Consider the following 17,394-nt stretch of genomic DNA (forward strand, 5'->3'; position numbering starts at 1 on the left):
CTATTTTGAAATCCCATAATAAAAATTATTTACCTTATATTATTAAAAATATTATTAATATAAAACCAGATGTTAGAGGTCAGATTTTTATTTATTAATTTAATTAATTTTAAAGAAATTAATATTTTCATATACTAATATTAAGCAAGTATATCAATTTTATATATATTTTAATTATTTAAATATTTATTTACATTTATACATATAATTTACAAAAATGCCTCAATAAAAATATTTACTATAACTTAATTAAATATTATTAATATTAAACCAGAAGTTTGAGGTCAGATTTTTAAAATTTATTTATTTTTATTTTATTTGTATTTTATTTTTTTAAATTTATTTATTTTTTCTATTTTATTATTATATTTTTTAAAGAAATGAATACCTTCATAAAATAATATTAAGTGTGTTTGGATTTAAATAATTTGAATATTTATTTACCTTTATACATAATAATATTTTAAAATGCCATAATAAAAAATATTTACTATAACTTAATTAAATCTTATTAATAATGAACCAGAAGTTTGAGGTCAGATTTTTTATTTATTTATATTTATTTATTTATTTATTCATTCATTCATTCATTCATTCATTCATTCATTCATTCATTCATTCATTCATTTATTTATTTATTTATTTATTTATTTATTTATTTATTTATTAATTATTTTTTTTTCTATTTTATAATATATATTTTTTTAAAATAAATACCTTCATAAAATAATATTAAGTATGTTTGGATTTAAATTATGTGAATATTTATTTACCTTTATACATAATAATATTTTTAAGTGCCATAATAAAAAATATTTATGATAACTTAATTAAATCTTATTAAAAATGAACCAGAAGTTTGAACTCAGATATGTATTAATACTTATTAATATTGGAGTAATGATGCAGAAAATTCAGCTTTGAATCACAGAAATAAATGTAATTTTACAACATATTCAAAAAGAACACAGTTATATTAAATTCTAATAATATTTCACAATATCACATTTTTACTCTGATTTGGATCAAAAAAATGCGCATGTGATGCAGTTTTCCCCACATAGTAATGTCTAGTAATGTTTGTTTTATTCCTGGAAAAACACTATGATTTTATAAAGCCCATGAATGAAGGTGAATATATATTTTGATGCACTACCTGACAATAGTCTTGTTGACCCAAGTTATAAGAGCAACAAATAATAACTTGACTTCTAGTTGATCATTTGGAGAAGTGGCAGAACATGGCAACATCAACAGCCTGAGGTATCAAGACATTTGTGCTGCCCATTACATTACAAACCACAGGAGAAGGCAAATTCTTCAGCAGGATAGCGCTCCTTCTTATACTTCAGCCTCCACATCAAAGTTCCTGAAAGCAAAGAAGGTCAATGTGCTACAGGATTGGCCAGCCCAATCACCTGACTCTTACCATATTATACCAATATTCACCATGACTTTATATTCAATACTGTACATTATTTCTGTTCAGCGACAAGACTTTTGTCTCAGCAGAGTCAGGCCTTACTGTCCCAATTGAATCATAAAAAATCAAGGCATGATCATATTTTATTTTGGTAAAATAAGCGTATTCTAGAGGCCTTTGCCTTTCATATAAGCCACTTCTGATACCAAATGATCATCTAGAAGTCAAGTTATTATTTGTTGTTCCTAAAAATGGATAGGCGTCATGTTTTAGACTAGTTTTACCTTTTGTCAGGTAGTGTATATCAGCAGTGGCCCTCCAAAGCTTCTGTTTAGTTTCTCAGGTCTGTATGTTCACGTCGTGTCAGACTGTCTCTCTCTCTCTCTCTCTCTCTGTGTGTGTCTGTTTCACTGAATGCATACAAACCCATCCATTCTTATAGGATCAGCACTAACAGTGTAACACAGAGTATCTGGTGTTTATTGACGTTAGTTGTCACATCCAGCCGACGTCAGCATTTAAGCTCCACCAAAACACATGAATAAAAGCTCACAGAAGTTTGGGGTCAGTAAGGTTCACTCTGTAAAATTAATACTTCAGTTAATCAAAGATGCGTTGAATAGGTCAAAAGTGTTTCAGGTAAATTCTGTTCTTTTTGAACCTTGTATTAAGTGTTTAATGCATTCGTACAAACATATATGAGAGTTTTATTTTTACACCATACCTGTCAACATTGGGATGTGAAAATAAGGGATATGCCCACCATAATAAGCCACCTCCCCCTTTTTTTTAAATCCCTAGATTACTAAATATTTAGATTAGATTAGATTCAATTTATTGTCATCACACATGTACGAGTACAAGGCAACGAAATGCAGGAAATATGTTTATTTGGAGCTGTTTCATTGTAAATAAACATTTTAAATGGTCAGTAACATGTTTTATTATTATTATTTACAAAAGAAAAATTAAATAGTATACATTAGCAGCAAATACATTAGCAAACCGTTCAGCTTATTAAAATTAATAGCTATTATAATGAAATAGAATCGAGCTATCAAATCTCATTAGCCGTTTCTTCACTGTATAACTTACACATTCTGATTAAAGAGCAAAGAATGAATCTCTTATTTATGGAGATGGAAAAAAAAATCGTATTTATTTAGATTTGTTTCGTTTGGTTACATTAAATAAGAGGTGTCACTTTAAAAATGCACACATCTAATGTTATAACAAAAGCTTTCGACTGCTTTCCTAACTTTTTATGCTCATTTAGGACGAAATGAGTTGTGTTTGAAAAAAACCCCCACCAAGATCCACATCTTTAGATATTATTATTATTATTATTATTATTATTGTTATTAATTATGTGTATATGTCTGTTCAAACACGCACCCAAAACCCAGATTTTCACTCCACTTCAAATCGCGTTTACAAAATCCGTTTGGGAAACAGCGTCTATTATCACTATCTCCACCCTTTTTCTTTTATACCCCTCCCCTTTTTTAATCCTCTTTTCATGTATTTTGTACTTCTCCCTTTTGGCCCCTCCTATGTTTTCTATAGTCCTCCCTTATGGCCCCTCCCTCCCCTCCCATTTTGGCCCCTCCCACATATTCTGTGTTCCACATCTTAATCAAACATGCATTAAACAGTTTAAAAGCCTTTGTTTTATTTTGAACCTCAGATTAAACATATTAAATGCCAATAATTAAATTATTAAATTAAATTATTAAATGTCACTCCTCTTATGTTGTCTCCGCCCCCTATCTTGTTTGTCTCCACCCTTTTTATTGTATACCCCTCCCCTTTTTAATCCTCTTTTTTTTGTACTACACCCTTTTGGCCTCTCCCATGTTTTTTATACTCCTCTCTTATCTGTCATGCCCCTCCCATTTTGGCCCCTCCCACATATTCTGTGTTCCACATCTTAATCAAACATGCATTAAATAGTTTGAAAGCCTTTGTTTTATTTTGAACCTCAGATTAAACGTATTAAATGCCAATAATTAAATTATTAAATGTAATTATTAAATGTCACTCCTCTTATGTTGTCTCCGCCCCCTATCTTGTTTGTCTCCACCCTTTTTTATTGTATACCCCTCCCCTTTTTAATCCTCTTTTTTTTTTGTACTACACACTTTTGGCCTCTCCCATGTTTTCTATACTCCTCCCTTATCTGTCATGCCCCTCCCATTTTGGCCCCTCCCACATATTCTGTGCTCCACATCTTAATCAAACATGCATTAAACAGTTTGAAAGCCTTTGTTTTATTTTGAACCTCAGATTAAACATATTAAATGCCAATAATTAAATTATTAAATTAAATTATTAAATGTCACTCCTCTCATGTTGTCTCCGCCTCCTATCTTGTTTGTCTCCACCCTTTTTATTGTATACCCCTCCCCTGTTTAATCCTCTATTTTTTGTACTACACCCTTTTGGCCTCTCCCATGTTTTCTATACTCCTCCCTTATCTGTCATGCCCCTCCCATTTTGGCCCCTCCCACATATTCTGTGTTCCACATCTTAATCAAACATGCATTAAACAGTTTGAAAGCCTTTGTTTTTGTTTTGAACCTCAGATTAAACATATTAAATGACAATAATTAAATTATTAAATTAAATCATTTAATGTCACTCTTATGTTGTCTCCGCCCCCTATCTTGTTTGTCTCCACCCTTTTTATTGTATACCCCTCCCCTTTTTAATCCTCTTTTTTTGTACTACACCCTTTTGGCCTCTCCCATGTTTTCTATACTCCTCCCTTATCTGTCATGCCCCTCCCATTTTGGCCCCTCCCACATATTCTGTGCTTCACATCTTAATTAAACATGCATTAAACAGTTTGAAAGCCTTTGTTTTATTTTGAACCTCAGATTAAACATATTAAATGCCAATAATTAAATTATTAAATTAAATTATTAAATGTCACTCTTATGTTGTCTCCGCCCCCTATCTTGTTTGTCTCCACCCTTTTTATTGTATACCCCTCCTCTTTTTAATCCTCTTTTTTTTGTACTACAGCCTTTTGGCCTCTCCCATGTTTTCTGTACTCCTCCCTTATCTGTCATGCCCCTCCCATTTTGGCCCCTTCCACATATTCTGTGTTCCACATCTTAATCAAACATGCATTAAACAGTTTGAAAGCCTTTGTTTTATTTTGAACCTCAGATTAAACGTATTAAATGCCAATGATTAAATTATTAAATTAAATTATTAAATGTCACTCTTATGTTGTCTCCGCCCCCTATCTTGTTTGTCTCCACCCTTTTTATTGTATACCCCTCCTCTTTTTAATCCTCTTTTTTTGTACTACAGCCTTTTGGCCTCTCCCATGTTTTCTGTACTCCTCCCTTATCTGTCATGCCCCTCCCATTTTGGCCCCTCCCACATATTCTGTGTTCCACATCTTAATCAAACATGCATTAAACAGTTTGAAAGCCTTTGTTTTATTTTGAACCTCAGATTAAACGTATTAAATGCCAATAATTTAATTATTAAATTAAATCATTAAATGTCACTCTTATGTTGTCTCCGCCCCCTATCTTGTTTGTCTCCACCCTTTTTATTGTATACCCCTCCCCTTTTTAATCCTCTTTTTTTTTGTACTACACCCTTTTGGCCTCTCCCATGTTTTCTATACTCCTCCCTTATCTGTCATGCCCCTCCCATTTTGGCCCCTCCCACATATTCTGTGTTCCACATCTTGCAATATGTTTAAATAGAAAACAAGCTGAATTTTAAACTGTAAGTTCTCTAAAAGCTTTCTAGTGTTTACTGACGTTGCTTTGTCACACACAGCCAATCAGCATTTAAGCTTCACCCATGAATATTTAAAAAAATATGAATAAAACCTGAGCCACGCAGGAAAATCCTCCGCCGAACGTCTTTAAGTTCAAGTCCCTCTGCGTTTAAATATCCGTCAGTCTAATCCTCCTGCGATTCCTCTTCAGGTAAAGGTGACGGCAGCAGGAATGCTTGTCACGCGTCTCTCATTATACGCGCTTTGACATTTTACATTTCTCCTCGTTAGCGGCCTCCCTTTTTTTTCCGCGGCTGCGTTTGAAGCTCGGACACGATCCGCCGTCAGACTCCTCGACTCCTCGTTTGCTCTCCACTTGACACAAATGTCATCAGTGACAATCAGAATTTACAAGATTAGCAAATGTCTGCAGCACAAGAAGCTTCATGCTAGGCGTATTGCTAAAGATTGTGGCGTAATTGAACATAAACAAAGTGTCGGTAATGGATTGACGGGAGAATCAGAGGAGTTATCGGTGTTAATGGAGGACTTATTATTGTATTCAGCCGAAGATTCTGAGTTTAGAGCAATATCTACACTGCTTTTATTACTCTGAGTTCATCTAGTATATCTAAATATATAAATGTTTATATTATACAAGGATTTTCCACACAAGTAAAATATGTTTTTCCTTAAAACAAGTTAAATAGTTTGTTGACAAAGCTAGTAAAATACTTGAACAATTTTGTTTGCGTCATGATGCTGTTTTAAAAGCAAATGATCACATTTTATCCCGGAATTGTCACTTAAAGATAATATAAAAGTTGCAATAAATAACTTTAACTAATGTATTTGTTTTATTTTATATTTAGTGATAGCAACATGTCTTATATAAAATATGTATTTTTTGAATTCCAAAACAAATAATTATAAAAAGCTTAAATACATTTAAAAAAGCTTGTTTTGAAAAAATACTTAACTTTTTTTTCAGCATGATGCTGTTTTGTTTATAGCAAATAATTACATTTTATCCATAAAATTGTAAATTTATAACATAATAATGCTACATTAAAAGTGTTTTTTATTCCCAGAATATGTGAAATTTTTTTTGCATTATGATGTTTTTATTACAAATAATCACAAAATTGTCACTTAAAAATGTTTAAAAAATGTGTTTTATTTTTTATATATGGTGCAGTATGGCTTATGCAATGCTATTTTATTTATTTATTTATTTATCTACCTATTTATTTTGTGTTTTATGTGTTTTATTTTATTTTTTATATATGGTGCAGTATGGCTTATGCAATGCTATTTTTATTGATTTATTTATCTACTTATTTATCTACTTTATTTATTTATTTATTTATTTGCGTTTTTATTTATTTATCTACCTATTTATTTTGTGTTTTGTGTGTTTTATTTAATTTTTTATTTATGGTGCAGTATGGCTTAGGCAATGCTATTTTTATTGATTTATTTATCTACTTATTTATCTACTTTATTTATTTATTTATGTATTTATTTATTTATTTATTTGCGTATTTATTTATTTATCTACCTATTTATTTTGTGTTTTATTGTGTGTTTTATTTTATTTTTTATTTATGGTGCAGTATGGCGTATGCAATGACATTTTATTTATTTATTTATCTACTTATTTATTTATTTATTTGCGTATTTATTTATTTATTTACCTATTTATTTTGTGTTTTATTGTGTGTTTTATTTTATTTTTTATTTAGGGTGCAGTGTGGCTCATGCAATGCTATTTTTATTGATTTATTTTTGTTTTGATTTAGTGTGTTTTAATTTATTTTTTATTTACTTATTGATTTATTTGTTTTGTATTTTATGATGTGTTTTTTTTAGGGTGTGATATGGCTCATGCAATACCATTTTATTAATTAATTTATTTAGTGTTTTATGTTGTGTTTTTTTATTTAAGGTGCGATTAATTTGTTTTTATAAATTTTTTTATTTGTTTTTTTGTGTTTTATTGTGTGTTTTATTTATTTATTTTTTAGGTGTGTGATATGGCTCATGCAAAACCATTTTATTTATTTATTTTGTGTTTTATGCTGTGTTTTTTATTTAGGGTGCAGTTATTTGTTTATTTATTTATTAGTTTATTTATTTATTTATTAATGTTTTTAATTTAGGGTGTGGTATGGCTCAAGCAAAATGATTTTATTTATTTATTTGTTTATTTTGTGTTTTATGTTGTGTTTTATTTATATATATATATATATATATATATATATATATATATATATATTTAGAGTGCGTTTTTTTGTTTATTCATTCATTTAATATTTTTTTTTTAATTAACCAGATTTTTGTCTTTTTTTCTGTTTAGGAGGTGCTGGAGATGGTTTCACCCGTCCTGAAGAGTTTCCAAGCTCAGGTCAGTCATCATTGCTCATGGTTTAATGCCAATATAATCACATCCACCTTATCTATATTATTGAAACAGAGATTTTGGGCTCTAGTTTAACAACCTGGGCGCAAAGTCTAAAGCACATGGCGCAAAAGCATTAAGGGCATGTCTGAATCCACTTTTGGTATATTAAAGGACGGAAAAATATGGTTTGCACTCTGGCACATGGTCTAACAGGGCTGTGATTATTCTCTTAATGAGTTATGGGTGTGTTTTGAGCATAACGTGTATTAAACCAATCAGAGTGTCATCATGCATCATGCGCACCATGACGCATTTGCTATTTACATGGCGGACTTTGTAAGTGGAAAAACTGAACGCTTCACTAGAGAAAAAATGGGTCAAAATGGACTCAACTTAAAATTGTAAGGCAACTTGCTGCACAGCTTTTTTTGAGTCAACTCAACTTAAATCAAGTCTACTACAGTACTTAAGTTAAAAGTTGAGTCAACTAAAGCAAAGCTGCTCTGTAAAAACTGATTGCTTGAAAAAAGGGAGTAAATCCATTGCTTTAAGTCAAAAGTTGATTCTACTTATAACATTTAAGTAATTCTGTTAAGTTCACTTAGCTTATTATTGTCATTTATTTTTAGAATTATGCACACAGTTCATTATTTATTCAATTAAGGCAATGGGTTTACAAACTTTCAACTAATAGCTTTTTACAGTGTGTGCAACAAGTTGCCTAACAATTTTAGGTTGAGTCAAGGTTTGTTTTTTTTGTAGGAGTAAGCCAATGTGGTCCTTTTTTCTTATATAATACATTTCTTATATAATAAATTAATAATAAATTACTTCAAGAACATGAAGTTGGACATGTACACATCACCTATACTATACAACTGCAGGTTAACTATGTTTATCATAACTTTAACTGTTAAAAGCTATAGTTAGTTTGTTAAAGTTATTAGTAACTAATACAGTAATGTAACTAATAACCTTAACTTTTACCAATTTGATTCTAATGCAACAATACAGTGTGCATCTTTTGTAAAGCTACTTTGAAACAATTATTATTCTGAAAAGCGCTATACAAATAAACTGGAATTGAAAACTTGAAGATGAAACACAATGAACGTGTTGTGGCTTTTGGAGGTGTGTGACGCTCTTTGGGATTTTCATTAAGGAATTTTTTATGTGATATTCCAAAATATGCATTAGAAGTGTATGGAAACATAGCTTGTGATGTGTTCATTACTGGAAGAAAACTCAGTGACGGTATTTGAGTTCATGCTGGAGTGACTTTGTGGGTGCTGATCTTTTTGCGTTCTCAGACAGCAACATTATTACAAACCAATGAAAGATGCAAGGGGGGAAATAATAGGACATAAGGGCATAATAGGAGCCCTTTCAAACACCCAAACCAAGTTATTAGCCCTAATTTTTATTTCTTTTTCAAATATTTCCCAAATGATGTTTACATTTACATTTACATTTAGTCATTTAGCAGACGCTTTTATCCAAAGCGACTTACAAATGAGGACAAGGAAGCAATTTACACAACTATAAGAGCAGCAGTGAAAAAGTGCTATAGACAAGTTTCAGGTGTGTAAAGTCTAAGAAGCAAAGCATTAGTAAAGTTTTTTTATTTATTTTATTTTTTTTTTTTGAGAGAGAGAGAGAGAGAGAGAGAGAGAGAGAGAGAGAGTACAGTTAGTGGTATAGTCAGAGAGGCATTTATGATTAGGAAGGTAAGTGGAGACTAAATAGTTGAGTTTTTAGTGGTTTCTTGAAGACAGCAAGTGACTCTGCTGTTCTGATGTAGTTAGGGAGTTCATTCCACCAACTGGGCAGATTGAATGTGAGAGTTCGGGAAAGTGATTTCTTCCCTCTTAGGGATGGAACAACGAGGCGACGTTCATTCTCAGAACGCAAGTTTCTGGAGGGCACATAAATCTGCAGAAGTGAGAGCAGATAAGAAGGAGCAAAGCCAGAGGTCGCTTTGTAAGCAAACATCAGAGCTTTGATTTTGATGCGAGCAGCAACTGGCAGCCAGTGCAAACGGGTGAGTAGCAGAGTGTGCTCTTTTGGGTTCATCAAAGACCACTCGTGCTGCTGCGTTCTATGTTTAACAGAGCAAGGAAATTTTCACAGTATTTCCTGTAATATATATATATATTTTTTAATAATTATTTTTTGGGGGTTTTCACCTTTATTGGATAGGAAAGTAGAGATAATTGACAGGGAAGCATGGGGAGAAGAGAGAGGGGAAGGATCAGCATAGGACCACGAGGTGGAATCGAACTCGGGTTGCTGTGAGCACCGGAGTGCATGTGTCAACACACTAACCACTACACCAATGGTGCCAACTCTTGTAATATTTTTTATTCGGGTGAAAGTATTAGTTTTTTTATTTAGTCTAGAATAAAAGCAGTTTTTACTTTTTAAAACTATTTTAAGGTCAATATTATTAGCCCTTTTAAGCAATATTTATTTTCGATTGAATACAGAACAAACCATCGTTATACAATGACTTGCCCAATTATCCTGATTAGTTAAGCTTTTAAACGTCACCTTAAGCTGAATACTAGTATCTTGAAAAATATCTAGTCAAATATTATGTGCTGTCATCATGGCAAAGATAAAAGAAATCAGTTATTAGTAATGAGTCATTAAAACTATTATGTTCAGAAATGTCTCACCGTTAAACAGAAATTTGGGAAAGGATACAGGAGGCCTAATATTTCTGACTTCAACTATATGTCTTATGTAAACAGCAATCGCTTTGGACGCTGGCATGGAAATGAGTGTGCATCACGTCATCTGTATCAGTCCTCCATCTCCCCCTCCTCTTCTGGCTGTATTGACTGGTATCATTTTCCCGTCAGACTTAAGTAGCATCTCTCCTCCATTAAGACGCAGGAGTACTGAATCTCTCTCCCTCTCTCTTTCTCTCACTCTCTCTGTCATCCCGCTGTAATGCTGCACTCGCCGTTTCTTCCCTGACATGCTCCTGTCCAGAAAGTCATCTGATCTCCTCTCAGAGCCATTAAACAGCACATCATAAATCATATTTTGCAATGCTCGTCTGTGGTCCAGAAATGCTCAGGCGTACTGAAATGAGAGCGGTGCTGTCGGAGAATCCAGCTGGACACACTTCTGGAATGATGTTGTGCCATAATGCAATGGCTTTTTCTTTTTTGTTAAATGGTTTTTTTTTTGGACTAAGAGTCAACACACAGTAAATGTGGAACAGATAACCGGCAGTAGAACACAACTGCAAAAAACAGGAATGTGTTTAAACAGCACAATCTGAATAATATTGGTAGAATTGAAATAGGATTTAGCATCCATTGTTTTATTGTTATTATCATTATTAATATTGTTATGAAAAAAAAAAATAATAATAATAATGAATATAATAGCAATAATAATAATAATAATAGCACCAACAACTATAATTTATTTATTGTTAATAAAATTAATAGTCAAATAAATACAGCATTGGTATATAAATCTAATAATTGATGTATAAATATCAACACTTTACTGTAATAATAATAATAATAATGATGATGATAATATATTGATAAATAAATATAGTGATAATAATAATAATAATTTTAATAATAATAATAATAATCTAATAACCAGCAACAATAATAATTATTTTATTACACTTTAATAATAATACATTTTTATAAAACTAATGGTCAAATAAATACAGCATTGGTGTATAAATATCATAAATGATGTATAAATATCGATACTTTACTGTAATAACAATAACAATAATGATAGTAATAACAATATATTAATAAATATATATATAAATATATACATAATAATATATAAATAATAATAATAATAAATTGATGAATATATACAAAAAATATATATGTAATTTTAATAATAATAATAATAATAATAATAATAATAATAATAATAATGATAATGATAATGATTATGATTATAATGAAATAATATAATAACAACCAACAACAATAATACTATTTTGTTACACTATAATAAAATAATAATAATAGTTGTTGTTAATAGTTGTTGTTGTTGCTAATAAAAAAATTATAAATTTAAAAATAATAATAATAAAAAAAAAAAATAATAAAAAAAAAATGCTGGAAGGGCATCCGCTTCGAAAAACATATGCTGGGTAAGTTGACAGGTCATTGCCCTGTGGTGAAGCCCTGATGAATAAAGGGACTTAGCCGAAGGAAAATGAATGAATGAATAATAATAGTTGTTGTTGTTGTTGTTAATATTTGTTTATAATAATAATAGTTGTTGTTGTTATTAATAATTATAATTATAGTATAATATAATAGTAATAATAACATTTTCTTTTTCAGCTTAGTCCCTTTATTAATCCACAGTGGAATGAACTACCAACTTATTCAGCATATGTTTTACACAGCGGATGCCCTTCTAGCTGCAACCCATCACTGGGAAACATCCATACACACTCATTCACACACATACAGTAGGGACAGTTCAGCATACCCAATTCACCTGTACTGCATGTTTTTGGACCTGTGGGAGAAACCCGAGCAGCCGGAGGAAACCCACGCCAACAAGAGGAGAACATGCAAACCCCCCACAGAAACGCCAACTGACCCAGCCGAGGTTCGAACCAGTGACCTTCTTGCTGTGAGGCGATTGTGCTTCCCACTGCGCCACCGTGCCGACCTATGATAACAACAACAACTAAATAAAATTCTTAATAAAATTTTTAAAAATTAAAAATTAAAAAAAATGTCAAATAAAAAATTCAAAGTAAATGAAATTATATTGTTAAAAATTGTAATAATTAAAATCTCTTTTGCAAGAGAAGTGTCCTGGCCAGGATTGACAGTACACCGCTCACATGGGTTTAACAGATTAAACTGATATTTAATTGTCATAATAAAAAGGTGTCAAAATCCTCCATTATCATCACTGTACTCTTCTCCAGCACCACGCATTTCACATCCGAATTTCACAACCAGAGCAGCCCAGACAGCAGTGCATGATGGGTAAACTTCACAGGGACCACTTACTGTGGCAGAGAAGTTTGAACTGCAGCGATATGTAGGTGGAGTGTGTGTTTGTGTGTTTTGTGTCCCTCTGAAGCATCCGCGTGTGTGTGTTTTGGGTCTCCTCGGCCCTGGTTCTCCTCCCTCCTCCAGCTCCTGGGGTCCCCGGTGGTTTTAGGACCCTTATCGTGCCACTTTTTAAAAGAGAAGTGGCTGGCTTTGAAGTGTTTGCGACATGACAGGTTTCTCTTTTCTTTCGGGTGTTTCATTTGCGCGCGTCCCTCCCTCTCCTCCCTCCTGCTAATTATCGTTAAGCAGGCGGCTGATTAGAAACACGCGTCGACCCAGATTTCCTCTTCTGAAAGGGTTAATCCCTGAGCTGGTGGCTGTCATTGGTCGTCTCTTTTCCTTGGTTTTTTGGTCCTCGTCTTTTTCTCTTTCGGAGCGGAGGAGCTAATGAGGTCCCGTCAGAGCCGGGGAGAGGTGTTAATTTGGCCTGTGAAGTGGAAAGGAGATTAAGGACAGTAAGAAGTCGAGTTTACGGCTTAAAATACATCGCTGTCCTTATTAATCCAAAGGCCCTGGGAGACCGGCAGCACTTTTTGGTTTTATAATGAAGAGTGTCTTATAATGAAGGTAATTTTAATAAAATTTACTGCGAGGAGGCTCGCGTCCGACCATGTGTGTGTGTGTGTCTTAATAGAGTCGACCGCACTGCTGGGTCTGATATCGGAATGAAGTGTTGGCGATTTCTTTTCTCTTTTTTTTCCTGGCTTTGAGAAGTGTAACGCCACACAGCGCTCACCTTAATACTTCTGTCAAGAGTAAAGAAAAGGATGAAAACCCTAAATCCTGTTGAGTTTTTGTTAGAGTTAGCAATCATTTTAGATGGAAATGTTCAGAAACTTTCATTCATTCATTTTCCTTTGGCTAAGTCTCTTTATTCATCAGGGATTGCCACAGTGGAATGAACTGCCAACTTCTCCAGCATATGTTTTGCACAGCGGATGCCCTTCCAACCACAACCTGAGTCTGATATTGGAAAGAAGTGTGGGCGACTTCTTTTTCTGTTTTCCCTCTCTCAGTCTTTTTTACAGGCTTTGAGAAGTGTAACGCCACACAGCATTCACATTAATACTCCTCTCAAGAGTGAAGAAAAGGATGAAAACCCTAAATCCTGTTGAATTTGTAAGAGTTAGCAATAATTTTAACAATATATATATATAAATATATATATTAGCAAATTACACAGTTGATATACTTGTTTTTTAATAATTTCTGTGCTCATTGTTTTTACTTTGTGTACAATAATGTGTCTTAAATGCGGTTGAAATTTAAGTGCTTGTAGTTTTTTATTATTAGCACATGTATTGCAGTGCAATACAATAATGATGGGTAGTATTTATCGGATAATACTTTGGGCATTAACATTTTTCAAATGTTTTTTAAAAATCATGTTTAAAATTAAATTAAATTACATTAAATTAAATTTTAGTAAATTAAATTAGGGAAAGTTTTTTCTGATCAGTAAGTGTTAATCTATAAATTAAATTAAATTAAATTAAATTAAGTTAAGTTAAGTTAAGTTAAGTTAAGTTAAGTTAAGTTAAGTTAAGTTAAAATAAAATAAAATAAATTAAATTAAATTAAATTAAATTAAATTATATTTAAAAATAAAAAAAAATTAAAATAAGGAAAAGTTGCTTCTGACCAGTAATAGTACATATGGAAAATAAATTAAAATAAAATAAAATAATGGGCAACGCGGTGGCGCAGTAGGTAGTGATGTCGCCTCACGGCAAGAAGGTCGCTGGTTCGAGCCTCGGCTGGGTCAGTTGGCGTTTCTGTGTGGAGTTTGCATGTTCTCCCCAAGTTCGCGTGGGTTTCCTCTGGCTGCTCGGGTTTCCCCCACAGTCCAAAGACATGCAGTACAGTTGAATTTGGTAGGCTAAATTGTCCATAGTGTATGAGTGTGGATGAATGTTTCCTCAAGATTGGTTGCAGCTGGAGGGGCATCCGCTGCATGGAACATGTGCTGGATAAGTTGGCGGTTCATTTCGCTGTGGCGACCCCGGATTAATAAAGGGACTAAGCCGAAAAGAAAATGAATGTGTTACCTGTTATTATTTAATTTATTTGGTGAACTAACCATTGAACTGTCCTGTTGAATTTACAATTAGTCAGTGTTCAATTAGTTCTGATAAAACATTGTCCAGTAGGACTCATTTAATAATAATACAGATATAATAATAGATACTGTAAAACACTTGATTTTTTTGTCATTGCAAATAGAGATCTCCATAAAATATACTGCGATTATTATGATATAAACGCCAAAATGGCCTTAGTAAGCCTTCTTTTCAGATGTTTGACTGTAAGCAGATACTTTTGTGTCACCAGTTTATTATTTTATTTTATTTATTTGGTGAACTAACCACTGAACTGTCCAGTTGCATTTAAAATTAGTCAGTGTTCAATTAGTACTGATAAACAATTGTCCAGTAGAATTCATATACAATAATAATAATACCGATATAATAACAGATATTCTGAAATACTTGATTCTTTTTCATTCCCTATAGAGCTCTCTATAAAATATATTGCTATTATTATGATATAAATGCCAAACTGACCTTAGTGTGTTTTCTTTTCAGATGTTTTGACTGAGAACAGATGATTTTGTGTCCCCGGTTTATTAATTAATTTAATTTATTTGGTGAACTAACCATTGAACTGTCCAGTTACCAACTATTGTTCAGTAGGATGTATTTACAGTAATTTTTATAGATATAATACCGATATAATAACAGATATTCTGAAACACTTGATTCTTTGTCATTGCAAATAGAAATCTCCATAAAATATATTGCAATTATTATGATATAAACGCCAAAATGGCCTTAGTAAGCCTTCTTTTCAGATGTTTTGACTGAGAACAGATGATTTTGTGTCACCAGTTTATTATAATTAATTAATTTATTTGGTGAACTAACCATTGAACTGTCCAGTTGCATTTAAAATTAGTCAGTGTTCAATTAGTTCTGATAAACCATTGTCCAGTAGGATTCATAGACAATAATAATAATACCGATATAATAACAGATATTCTGAAACACTTGATTCTACTTCATTCCCTATAGAGATCTCTATAAAATATATTGTGAATATTACAATATATACACCAATACGACCTCAGTAGATTTTCTTTCCAGATGTTTTGACTGAGAGCAGATGCTTTTGTGTTACCGGATTATTATTTTATTTTATTTATTTGGTGAACTAACCATTGAACTGTCCTGTTACCAACTATTGTCCAGTAGGATTTATTTACAGTAATATTTATAGATGTAATGCCGATATAATAACAGATATTCTGAAACACTTGATTCTTTGTCATTGCAAATAGAAATCTCCATAAAATATATTGCGATTATTATGATATAAAAGCCAAAATGACCTCAGTATGTTTTCTTTTCAGATGTTTTGACTGAGAGCAGATGATTTTGTGTCACCAGTTTATTATAATTAATTAATTTATTTGGTGAACTAACCATTGAACTGTCCTGTTACCAACTATTGTTCAGTAGGATTTATTTACAGTAATTTTTATAGATATAATACCGATATAATAACAGATATTCTGAAGCACTTGATTCTTTGTCATTGCAAATAGAAATCTCCATAAAATATATTGCAATTATTATGATATAAATGCCAAAATGACCTTAGTGTGTTTTCTTTTCAGATGTTTTGACTGAGAGCAGATGATTTTGTGTCACCAGTTTATCATTATTATTTAATTTATTTGGTGAACTACCCATTGAACTGTCCTGTTACCAACTATTGTTCAGTAGGATGTATTTACAGTAATTTTTATAGATATAATACCGATATAATAACAGATATTCTGAAGCACTTGATTCTTTGTCATTGCAAATAGAAATCACCATAAAATATATTGCGATTATTATGATATAAACGCAAAAATTACCTTAGTAAGCTTTCTTTTCTGATGTTTTGACTGAGAACAGATGATTTTGTGTCACCAGTTTATTATAATTAATTAATTTATTTGGTGAACTAACCACTGAACTGTCCAATTGCATTTAAAATTAGTCAGTGTTCAATTAGTACTGATAAACCATTGCCCAGTAGGATTCATAGACAATAATAATAATACCGATATAATAACAGATATTCTGAAACAATTGATTCTTCTTCATTCCCTATAGAGATCTCTATAAAATATATTGTGAATATTACAATATATACACCAATACGACCTCAGTAGATTTTCTTTCCAGATGTTTTGACTGTAAGCAGATGCTTTTGTGTTACCGGATTATTATTTTATTTTATTTATTTGGTGAACTAACCACTGAACTGTCCTGTTACCAACCGTTTTCCAGTAGGATTCATAGACAATTATATTGATCGATATAATATCGATATAATAACAGATATTCTGAAACACTTGATTCTTTGCAAATAGAAATCATCATAAAATATATTGCGATTATTATGATATAAACTCCAAAATGACCTAAGTAAGCCTTCTTTTCAGATGTTTTGACTGAGAGCAGATGATTTTGTGTCACGAGTTTATTATAATTATTTAATTTATTTGGTGAACTACCCATTGAACTGTCCATTAGTACTGATAAACCATTGCCCAGTAGGATTCATATACAATAATAATAATATCGATATAATAACAAATATTCTGAAACACTTGATTCTTTGTCACTCCCTATAGAGATCTCCATAAAATATATTGCGATTATTATGATATAAACGCCAAAATGACCTTAGTAGG

At 31.7% G+C, this 17,394-nt stretch overlaps 1 protein-coding gene across 1 annotated transcript in view; it reads left to right on the top strand.

The window, feature by feature from the left end:
- Positions 1-17,394, top strand: part of cux2b (cut-like homeobox 2b) — a 375,989-nt gene that overhangs the window by 181,128 nt on the left and 177,467 nt on the right. Inside the window, exon 3 of the mRNA XM_056464131.1 lies at positions 7,528-7,575. Within this exon, the coding sequence (XP_056320106.1) occupies positions 7,528-7,575 (48 nt within the window). The remainder of the gene's footprint in view (positions 1-7,527; positions 7,576-17,394) is intronic.

This window comes from Danio aesculapii, chromosome 8 (genome assembly GCF_903798145.1).
Source record: "Danio aesculapii chromosome 8, fDanAes4.1, whole genome shotgun sequence".
Lineage (NCBI taxonomy): Eukaryota > Metazoa > Chordata > Actinopteri > Cypriniformes > Danionidae > Danio > Danio aesculapii.